Source organism: Asparagus officinalis, chromosome 7 (assembly GCF_001876935.1).
Source record: "Asparagus officinalis chromosome 7, Aspof.V1, whole genome shotgun sequence".
Taxonomy (NCBI): Eukaryota; Viridiplantae; Streptophyta; class Magnoliopsida; order Asparagales; family Asparagaceae; genus Asparagus; species Asparagus officinalis.
This window is the reverse complement of record NC_033800.1, coordinates 18645499-18658162: the sequence shown is the minus strand read 5'-3', so window position 1 is coordinate 18658162 and position 12664 is coordinate 18645499. Positions and strand designations below refer to the sequence as shown.

General features: G+C 33.6%; 1 protein-coding gene across 1 annotated transcript in view; it reads left to right on the top strand.

Annotated features, from left to right (window-relative positions):
* LOC109846776 (probable WRKY transcription factor 46) overlaps positions 1409–12664 on the top strand; it is a 14248-nt gene continuing 2992 nt past the window's right edge. Inside the window, exons 1-2 of the mRNA XM_020416023.1 lie at positions 1409–1767; positions 3978–4079. Coding sequence (XP_020271612.1) covers positions 1478–1767; positions 3978–4079 — 392 coding nt within the window. The 5' untranslated portion in view covers positions 1409–1477. The remainder of the gene's footprint in view (positions 1768–3977; positions 4080–12664) is intronic.

The following is a 12664-nucleotide window of genomic DNA, read 5'->3' as shown; positions in this document are numbered from 1 at the left end:
AAGATTTGAATCTATAGATTGTCCTGATATAATGTCTTAAAGAATCATTCCTAGTACTAAAATTCTAAAGTTACAGTAAGAATGGATGGTTACAGTTTATGTATTGAATCACTTTCTCATGGATCGACTAGGATAACATTAAGAAAATGCTTTTAAATTTCTCTTTAGAAATGTGTCTAAAGTTAAACTCAATTTACAAACGTGATACTATAGAAGATTAGTTGAAGAGCATGTGACCAACGTCTTTCTGGGTAAAGGTGAGCGAGTTTCCTTTTGCTTTTGTCTAATGACAGGTTGCAACTTTAACAGTACACAATTCTCTTTACAATTATATAAACCAAAGCTTAATCGCATCAACTGGTCGGTATGCACTTGCTCTCAAGAAACTTAATTAAGATTGTTTAAAGGTTTCATTCATCACATGGTTGATAAAAAAATGATACACAAAAATTATATATATATATATATATATAGACACACACATATAGAATTCGCTGGTTGTGAAGGAATTGAGTCTTGAATCTACACATTTTAAACCATATTTCTTTCTAATAGTTCTTTCATTAATGTTGGTACCAATCATGTCAATGCGCTGAGGAAATAAAATTATCAATTGAACTGAATTGATGCGAGGTACGCCTAAAAATCTACATTTTGAACTAGACGCAGTCAAGCCCAATACTAGCCCAACACAAATTAACTATGGAGCTAACCTTCAGAAACTTAACACTTTGCGAAGAAATCCGAATCACATCCTGTATCTAATTAATGCCATGTTTGGCAAATTCAAAACAAGATTGGGTCAGGATTAGTTTTCCCTTAAGTAGACTAGAGGTGGTCTATGTAGGGGTTTGTTAAAAAAAAAAAAACTTGGTGGTCCATGTAGGAGTTGGTCTAAAAAAAACTTGCTTAAAGGCTAGAATTTCAAGTGAAAAAAGATCAGTTCAAATTTGACGAAAGTTTCGTGAAACAAAATGCTATAAAAAAACTACTTCTTGGACCACACTTGTGTCCATTAAAATTAGTTCTTCGGAGTTTTCAAATACATTTTAAGAATGTGTTTGACAACCACAATATAATTATGCTGCCGAGCCAAAACAGAACCAGTTCTAATGGCCAAATTTAGCCTAATTTTCCTTAGGCCAGCGTTGGCCTAATCTCTTACTAAACACAATTTTTTTAAAAATGAGACTAGGATCAATCCTAGCTTCATTTTGTGGAGTTGTCAAACACACCCCCGGGAGACGGACATCCGTGCAGGACAAGCTATACTTATGCCACATGTGACTGTAAATTGGAGGTTAGATTAATGCAAACTGCACAATATTTATGTGGGAAAGGCTAATGAATGCCAGTGCAAGCCAGTAGTGTAATAGCCAGCTGGTTTGTGACATAAGAGTACTCACATATTACACACGCTCTAAAACCTTAGATCTTAAATAGAGAGGGAAAAAGACCGCACAGGAAATAATAATTAATGGAGTCAACAAGGTCATCTCCATCCATGGATCCGGTCTCAGATCATGAAGCAGCAAGAAGAGAGATCCTCCGGGGCCGAGCACTGATATCACAGCTGAGAGCAACACTGGAGAGATCGTCAAGCGACAGAGATACAGTTGATGTTCTCATGGAAGAGATCTCAAGTTCTTTAACCAGAGCCCTCGATTCTTTGAACTGTAATGAGACTAGAAATCTTGAAGCATCTCTTAACCCTAACCCTAGCCCTAGCCCTAACATCAGCAATCGAGGTCCAAGCGGTAGGAATAGGTGAGTTTTCTCTTTGTTTCTTTGACTGATCATTTATTTTTGTCTAAATTGAAGATATATAAACCCCTAATTTATACCGACAACAGCAGTTAACATCCCTCAACTAGTGGAAGAAAGGGCATTAAATGCTAACAAAGTGATAAATGTTAATTAATGAATATGTAGATGAGAGCGTTATCAGTAATTTACCCTTTGTTTTTAGATCTGAATTTAAACGTACGGTGTATAATAGTTCTTCATCCAAGAGCATTATCGTGCATTACTTTGTTTCCTTTCTTTTTCATACAATAACATTGCATCTTTCCCTGATCATTGCATTGGTTAATTTGTTTCTCAGTGAGAAAATTTACAAACTCAAGATGGAGTTTGCCTCTAAATTACACCCAAATTAACAACTTCCATAGGAGATGATATGTTTAACTTTTTGCTTATTATTATGTGTCCACAAAGTACGTCATATATAATTTAAATCATGTTCGATCTAATTATGTCACCTAATTAATCAAGAACTTTTGGACATGAAAAACCCTAGCTAATTAAGAATCTAAGGGAAACAAATCAAAGAATAGTAAAGTTAGTGCTTTCTTTTATGATATCAAAGAATTATTTCAGTAGTCACAAACTTTATGGTAACAGATTTCATGTTTTTTCCAGGGAAACTGATTAGTCATGTTTATATTTCTCTAACTTAATGGGGAAAATAATTCTTAACAGACCTGTATATATGTAAGAATATGATTCATAGAGCCAATCACCTTAAAAATTTGGGATAAAAGATTAGTATTTTTGTTGTTGACTATAACATTTCCTTTTACTTTTCTTCAAATTCTTTTCAGTAATAAGTACTGTTGTACAATAACGTTATTAGAACAAGAATATTCTTTATAGAAGTACATATATTCAAATATATACACTCTTTTTTGTCTATTAAAGGGTTGTATATCATGGAATCTAATGTACTATCATGAAATCTATAATATATTCTAACACTTGGCGCATTTATGAAACCATGATGTATGTACCTTTAAATTTCCAGCTTCTCTACACTGTATAATTAAATCACTTTTTTTTACCACTGAGTGAGATAATGTCACATGGGGTAATAGTTGTTCATCACAGATGTATGTATTTACAACTGTATAGGTTGGTCTAACAAACTACGTACACAGGTACACTTTTTTGTTTTACAGAGTTTTCACTTCTTTGCTTTTTACACAATATTCTTTTCCTGTTTTTTCATATGCATACATATTTTATCCTTAATTTGGAAGAATTTTGATGTTCAATACTATCAAAAAGTAATGAAGAGTATGCCAGTGTACTCTTTGGTTATAGTTGTCTATTATTTAATAAATGGTTGTGATTCATTCTAAATTGTAACACTTACTCTTATTGCGCTCAACTCAAGACAGATCACACAAGTCAAGTAAATAATATACATTTGGAATAAGAATTTGTTCTCTCCGCTACATTTTAGAAGTGGTTGAGAGGATGTTATGCTTTTACACTTGATTTATGAATTTCACATTTTCTTGAAATATTAATGAGTTTTTAAGTATAATTAGTCTCTCAAGCCATAATTGTTTTGGGTGCTCAAGTTATTGCGAGGCAGGTAATAATGTTGCATACTTTGATTATTTTAATTGTATGGTCAACTTTACTTCAGTGCCTTAGTGCTAAAAATCATCTTAATGCTCATTTGATTTTCTGAAACACATAAAAGAGTTTCGGATCTTCTTTTAGTTTAGTATCTATATTTTTCATTGTAATGGCTAACTGCCATGGATTCAAAATAGACTGCATGCGGTAGTTCCTTACAACTAATATTCAATATTAGTCATTTAATTTTAAAATCAATAACTAGTACAAAAATGTTTAATTATAGCTATGTGCTAAAGGTTCAATCGTGGTTTAATTTAGGGACTAAAGTCTGTTCTGCTAAAAGAAATAGTATGTGCCGGTGAAATGGATCATATAAGCCTGTGTATTCATTTAAGTTGCTATCTTATTATACAAGTTCTTATTTCCATGAGTTTTCTTTGCTATGCTTGTGCATATAGTTTGCCTATTTTATACGAACGAGACCAGAACTTTAAAACCAACTTCACCTTTTGATACAGGTAAAATGTAAAATTCATACAACAAATTACATTTTCTGACTAATATTTCCTTTTGGAAAATAATAATAATAATAATAATACCTTTTTTAGAGATGAATACGTGCAGCGGATCATTTGTACTAAACCTGATGAAGATGGTCAAGCATGGAATAAATACGGGCAGAAAACTATTGCTAGTTCTTCATATCCAAGGTATGTAAATTTATTTTCAGGGTATAGTATTTTCAATTTAAGCATAATATGTACTCAACCAACCTTTATTTGAAATTTGTTTTTCCAAGTATGTTATTTCTTTATGACCTTTCACACACACACACATATAAAAGATTGTTTGTGAAATGTTTTAAGATTATACTACAAATTTGTATCCTCTTTCATTTGTTGGGTAAATAAACCAAACTTGATCATTACAGTAAACTAATTAATCCCTAGATCGATGACAAACCTATATGTATGTATTTATATGTAAAATGAACACAATCGAGCACACACACCGTAAAAAAGGCACACGTATATATATATATATATATATATATATATTATATATATAATATATAATTTATATATATATATATATATATATATATATTATATATATATATATATATATATATATATATATTATATATATATATATATATATATATATAATATATATATAATATATATATATATATATATATATATATATATTATATATGCTGATGGCCAAAGCTTTGTAATATTTCTCTACAACATGAAGTTCGTTTCATTCGCCAATTCATAAAGTGTTATTCACCTTTATAGATAGTATGCATATTATACATCTTGATCTATACAACATGAAACTTTTAATGAAGAATCAACTATATATATATTATATACTACTATTATATACTATATCATATATGCATGGCCAAAGCTTTGTAATATTTCTCTACAAATGAAGTTTGTTTTCATCTGCCAAATCATAAAGTGTTATTCACCTATATAGATAGTATGCATCATTTATACATCTTGATCTATACAACATGAAACTTTTAATGAAGAATAAGCTTATGAGTTCTCAAAGTTTCTGTTGGAAATTTATCAAATAAATAAAGATTATAGCATGAATTTAAACCCGGAAATTAAATAAATAATACATCAAAGATAGATAATATAAATTAGAGAAACATGCCTGACGGGAGCAGTCGTGCAAACACTGCCCTAGAAGATTGAGGACCCGCCTATCGCCCTGGCGCAGATGATCCCTTCTCCCCTAGCGGTAAAACCCCCCGGAAACGGCCCGGCCTCTGCACTCGGGCGAGAGTGCAGAGCTTCAGCTCAGATGAAGAAGTTGCCCATAAAGTAAAACTAAAGTATAGATGAAAATGATATGTAGAGGAGAAAAGAAAACAAGATAAGTTTTTCACATTTTTCTTCATTTTTCTTGAGCTCAACATATGTTGTTTATATAGGGGTTGAAAAGAGCCGTTACAAAATCCCTCAATAAATTTCGTAACGTTCGTCATAATGTATAGTCATTATGCCCATTTTAATTACAAATTAAAACACATTAAAACATATTTTAATTGCATATTTTAATTACAAAAATTTATTAGAATTCATTAAGGCAAAATTGCATTTTCTTTAAAAATATCCAACACAAAAGGGGGTCGACAAGTTCCCTTTTTCGAGTCGACATGAAGAAACGTCGAGTCGTCGAGTCAACGGAATGGTCGTCCCTTACTGGTCCCTGGCTGCCAAGTTTATTGGGGCATAGAATGTAGCACACTTGTCCGTTGTTTGACAATGAGTTTGTACTCTAATCGTATGAGAATAACATAACAATTAGTTAAACATAAATTCGCCCAAATAGTCTTTTTAGACTAGTCAGCACACATGCACCTTTAATGTATCTGCTTTGCACTCATATATCTTCTATTAGTTTTGGCAACACTTATATGCTAACATCACATATGTTTTTTACCTTCTTTTTCTGTTAAATTCACCGTGTTTAAGATGTCCGATTCTATTTTAGAATAGAAATCAGAATCGAATAAATAAAGGTAAAACACTAAATTCCCAATTAGATTCACGAGAAACAATTTTAATCGCTAATTAGTAATTACCGGAAAATTTTAACCCAATTAGATTCATGTAAAAATCTCGAAAAGCAAAGGACCCAGTTAGATTCGTACTCCCGCCCATTCCCGCTTGAATTATTAGTCGCCAGCTCACCGATCCCCGCCCTCAAAGCTAGCGTTCACATCACCTAACCAATCACGTCCGTCAATTTCCGATAAAACCGACGGCCACGGATCGCCCACCTCACCGATCCGCGGCCCACCCCCATCACCCAATCAAACATCATCCCCCCACCCCCCCTTATAAATACGATTCCTCACCCGTTGGTCATCTCATCACAGCAGCGGAGAGGAAAAACTTCACCATAGTCTATGTCTGAAGAGATTGACCTTAATATCTGAACATTTCAAACTAATGTGGAACTAAAAATTCTGCAGTTATGCATATGCACATACATGAATGAAATTAATAATAGATACATGCAGAGCATAATAGGATTTCGTATCTTAAAAATATTTTCGTAGCTTAAAATATATTTCATACTTCATAATTCAAATGCATAAAATTTTTAAAATTAATCTATTATAAGAGGTTACAAATTGGTTGCCTACAAAGGAGACCGTCCAAATTTAAATCGGCTGCCTACAAATGAGACCTTCCAAATTTAAATTGGTTGTCTACAAAAGAGACCTTCCAAATTTATGTTTCCATTTTCTAGTACCACCTCTTATACAAATAATAATAATAATAATATTTGTACATACGTGCTTTAAATTTTACAAGTGTATTCTTGCATAAAACCTTGTAATTAATCATGTAACAAATGCAAGTTATCCAAAAGACATATGAACATTTTATTGCAATATCCATCATAACGCAATAAAAGAGATGAACTTTACATTTGAAGATTTGAAATATAATCCACCATATAAAATAAAATTTTTTAAAAAAATGCACCTCTTTGATTTGGTTCGCTTATATATTGATCATTTATCATTAGGCAATATATGATGCAAGAAGCGTAATTAAATAAATGCATATGAATTGTTCTCATAATTCCGGTCCTCTTATTCCAAACCAAAACTCCTAAAGTGAAAAGATTAAAGTTTTACCCGGGTAGTTAGCCAGGTAAGGATAGTAATAGAGGTTGATCAAAGATCAATTAAGTACCTCGTTCCTTGCAGAGCGCGTTACGCAACCCTTAAACCTTGCCTTAGACACCAACTAATCCAAGAAAACTTGAATCGGTTCACTCAATGAGTTTTTGTTCCTTAACAGTATATAGAAACTTTAAATTATTTCCTGCAATCATTTAAATTGCCTAGCAATTATACTGCAAACATATGATGGATAAGGCCGAGGAGGGGTTTACCTATTGATGTTCGAACCTCATGATTTTCATGTCTTGAGAGTAAAACTCATCTGCTGCAGACAGCTGCCACTTAAGTTGCTGAACAAATCTGCATTCACTTTTACCACCTTCTGTACTAAGCTTATTAGATGTATAAGCACTTCAAAGTATGGAATTATTAATAATAGAAGGTACCATATTCATAGTTTAAAGAAATGAAAGCATTAAACCATAAACAAAACAATCCAGATATTTCAAAGCATCTATGCATCCAGAGTTTGTTCTCTTTATTCTTGTCAAAACCATGCATATGAAATTTTTTAAGAATAAAAATATACACTGCTGCAAATTTATAGCATTTTTCAAATGCGTGCATATTCACTAACACAAGGGAATAAGGGTAGGTTTTAGATGATTCTAACAAATATAAACTAGGCTTTTAGAAACCAATAAAGGTTCTTTGATATTCGTAACTTACAATAATTATTGATTATAAACCAACTATAAGACAAATGTAATTAACTGTTAAATTGAATTAAAAGAAATATTTAACTACAATTTTTTTTAATTATTAAATTTTTTTTAAATAACCAAAACTGTTTACATGAACAGTAAATTTTTAAATAAAATGAACAGTGCCGTTTTCAAAATAAATGAACAGTAACATCATTTTTAAAATTAAACAGTAACGTTATTTTTTTTAAGAATGAACAGTAACAACATTTTTATAAATGAGCATTAACATTCTTAAAAATAAATAAATAGTAACGTTCTTTTAAAAATGAACAGTAACGTTCATTAAAATGAATGAACAGTAACACCAATTTTTTTAAAAGATGAACAGTAACGTTCATTAAAAATAAATGAACGGTAAAATTTTTTTTTTAAACATTAAAAATTGTTTTAAATGAACAGTAATGTTTTTTTTAAAATAAAATTAAAAACTGTTTTTTTTTATGAACAGTACAATCTTTATTTTTGGAATGAACAGTAACAGTTACAATTTTTTTTTTCAAATTTTATAACATCGAATCAATAATACTAATAGATAAACAAATATAATTATAGTTAACAACAACTATAAAATTCCCTCTGTTTTTTTTTTTAGGTAAACAGTAACAAAAACTTTTTTTTTTAAACAAAAAGTTAATTAATAGATAAGCAATTTAGTAGCAATTTTATTATTAATTTTTTTTAAATTCGGATGAACAGTAACCATCTCGAATGAACAGTAACTGTAAAAATTATTTTTCCGGATTTAAATCAAAAGCTATAAACATCTCAATCTTCTAGATTGTTGGAAATTTATCAAATAAATAAAGATTATAGCATGAATTTAAACCCGGAAATTAAATAAATAATACATCAAAGATAGATAATATAAATTAGAGAAACAGGCCTGACGGGAGCAGTCGTGCAAACACTGCTCTAGAAGATTGAGGACCCGCCTATCGCCCTGGCGCAGATGATCCCTTCTCTCCTAGCGGTAAAAACCCCCGGAAACGGCCCGGCCTCTGCACTCGGGCGAGAGTGCAGAGCTTCAGCTCAGATGAAGAAGTTGCCCATAAAGTAAAACTAAAGTATAGATGAAAATGATATGTAGAGGAGAAAAGAAAACAAGATAAGTTTTCCACATTTTTCTTCATTTTTCTTGAGCTCAACATATGTTGTTTATATAGGGGTTGAAAAGAGCCGTTACAAAATCCCTCAATAAATTTCGTAACGTTCGTCATAATGTATAGTCATTATGCCCATTTTAATTACAAATTAAAACACATTAAAACATATTTTAATTGCATATTTTAATTACAAAAATTTATTAGAATTTATTAAGGCAAAATTGCATTTTCTTTAAAAATATCCAACAGTTTCTAGATAGCTTAATTATTTAACTAAAACCTACAGCATGAAAGACTGGACGCTACATGGTGATTAATTTGTTAGAATTAAGTTACTTAAATATAAATGCTTTCTTCAAATACATTTTATATAGTTCAACGTGATGGTTTAAATCATAGTTACATGGTTGGTTCGCATTATGTGGCAAGTCGTTGTACAAATTTGGGTACACAATTCAAGACTTTAAAATTTTGGATTCGACAAGGGGTAGCTTGTTTCGATATGCAAGTTCAGTATATGATACAACGTAATTTTTTTGGGTATGCTTATCATTTTTCAAAGTGTATAATAGAAAATTAGAAACTAGAAAACTAATTATGCATTTTAATATTTTTTTCATACTAAATACTTCAATACTTTATTTTTATAGTTTCTAAATACATAAACTTAAAATATTAAATACTAGATGACCTCTTAATAATTTTTTCTATTTTGCAACTTTCTTCCCCTTCACATCAAGTGCATCTTTTACTAAATCCGAGTCCAAACAATTCCATCTAAGTTCCTCCAACTAGCTTGAAGAGTTCTCCAAGTTATCATTATTGGGATCCATATCTCATTTTTTATATGGACCAACTTTGTAATTCTCACAAAATCATGATAGGAAATGAATGTTTGCATGGATGAATACTAACTTATCCGCCCTTCCACTGTTTAATCTATCTATTTTCACACTTATGTAGGAAGAAATACTCTAATTTCCTTCAGCTGAAGAGCTACTAATAGGCCGAGACAAAATCTTCTTAACAACATCAATTAAAGAAATAATAATATAGAATTAGTCATTAACTTTGAATAACTTTCACTTACTGAGAGAATACTTTTGATAATATTATCGAAACATATAAAAAATCTAAGCGCATGTGCATGAAAACATACTTGTAGATAAACTTTGGTCCCCTCATACTTAACAAGCAGTACGCTAATTTGGGGGAACCAATTCATGTATCAGAGCGAATTGGTTTGTAAATATACTGGAAATCGGTTCGCATGAACTGTTCGAAAAGGGGTCTAGGGAATCGCACAACTATGGTTTAAATCTTAAAGATGATCCATGGTGGAAACAAACTCTTTTTTTTGTCAATAAAAAAAAATTTATACATTGCCAATATGAGAATTTATGTACATCAAGATCTCAATTGATATTTGAGATATCAAAACCTGAAAACAAAACTCTAGAGAAGAACATATACAGAGCCTTTACAAGGAATATAACTGGTCTCTGTTTTCAACAAAGATCGGAGAATTCAGATTTGTGATCAGGATATCCATCTTTTATAATCTTGATCAAACATTCCACACTTCTGTGCTTAAGCTGAAAAAACCTGCCATTTCGTTCTTCCCATATCTTGTAAATTGTAGCAGAAAATGCCATGCGCTTGATCCCTTGTTTAAATCTTTTTCCCCTCAGTCTTGCGCAATACCAGTCCAATAGAAGCCTCCAATCGCAAGACTTCCAAGAGAATTGAAGCCAGTTCATGATATAATTCCACACTTCACTTGAATAACTGTAATCAAAGAACAGGTGGTTTCGACTTTCCAAGCTATCTCTGTAGGCATCAAAAATTATCTATAGGTTCCAGTACGTTGTTCGAGATGGAAAGAAGATGATGAACGTCATTATTATAGTCAAGGAGGATTATCTAATGCCAACAAGCGCATGAAGCGAATCAGAGAACCGTTGATGACGTAGAAACAAGCCACCGGAATGGCAAACCAAGTTGCCCGCATGCTTATCAGCCACCTCCAAGTGGCCCGCGTGCTCACTGGCCCGTGCTCACCGGCCAGCGCCAAGTGGCCCGCGCGCTCATCAGCCACCGCCAAGTGGCCCATGTGCTCATCAGCCACATCCAAGTTAATGAAGCAAATCGGTGAAGCACACAAGTCAGCAAAATAATGAAACGTGTGTAACGATGAAATAAGTCAAACCCCAAAAATCGGAACAGACCCTAGCAGTCGAGTCGCACCAAAATGACTCGGCCAAAGGCAGTGCTCGGCCAATGGCCGAGCCACCTTCTAGTGGCTCCCCCCATGCCGAGCCACCAAATGGTCACCATGCTGAGCCACCAAATGGTGGCTCGCACAGTTTTGAGCCGAAAACACGTTTTTGATGGGATTTCTCAGAATTTGGTCGTTTCTGAGCCTCCCAACTGTTTTAATACTATCCCTGAATGTAGTTAAGCGGTTGTTAACTGCAGATAACGTCAAATTATCAGTTCTCATTTGAAAATGCTACAACTAAAGCCTATAAATACAAGCCTAGGGCCTTCATTTGTACAGATCTGAAATTAGAGATGAGGTGCTGTCAACTTGAAGAGTGGAGCACGAATTTCAAAGGAAGGCTAGCAGATCTTAGCGAACTTTAGCATAAAGAGGAAGCTATTCGAAGGATCTGAGGCCCGTTCCCCCTTTCCTCCGGATCAAACTTAGTTTTTATCTCGAGAAGAGTCGTAATCTTGCTTGGTCGAGATTACCACTTTTGCGGTTGTTTCCTTTATGTAGCAAGAGCATTAATCAACTTTTATATCAACCGAATCTGATCCGCGGCGGTCCACAGACTAATGCGTCCCTGGCATAGGTAAAGATCTCACGTAAGCAGCGGGTGATAAACGTCCTATGCGTGTGTTTTAAGGAGATTATATTTGTTTATCTTTTCATTGTGTAAGAAGATCTTATAAAAAGATCAACTTTTCTCTTTTTTTGAATTTGTAATCGATAAACGATTGTAACAGATTCAATAATAATGAATAAACCAATTTTCGACGCAACCATGCTGGCAACCACAGTGGGAGCCAACAGTCTCTCTATCGAGACTGTCGTGTCGCAACCGAAGATCAACATCCTGGTTGAAGAAGAGACGAGTACGAGTTCGATCAGGCCAAGTTCGAGGAATACCTCTCCTCATCCTCATCAAGATCTTCCTCGTCCCGCAAGTACAGAAAGATATCGGCATCAAAGAAGGCTCGGGATGACTCTCGCCTAATTGTTGCTGAGGCTTCCCCTTGCAACGTTCCTTCGGCATTCAATGAAGCCTAGATTTTAGATCACAATGACTCATACTCAGTCCAGGAGCTGTTTAACGAAGGCACCCTAATTCTGATAAAGAGGGATGGTCAGAGGCAATGCCAACGCCTCGCACGTCAGCTTGCCAAGACCTTAGAGCCAGTTGACGGGATCCGTTATCATGCGGATCTGAAGTTCAGGTAGCGCCAAGCACCTCAACAGCAAGCAAATAGCCCCTTCTCCAAACCATCAGCTAATGAATGGGTCCATGTCAAAAGGACCCGTTCAACTCTCGAGGAGCGCATCTAAAAGATCCGTGCATGTGCCGCACGCGCGCATGCCTTAGCACGAAAGACGCAAGACACGAAGGAAGACAAGTTAGCCAAGAAACCACCAAAACCAAGCCAAGAATGGAGGCCGAAATCCAAAACAGCGACTCGGACAAGTGCCAAGACACCCGCAAATTTCGAGTCAG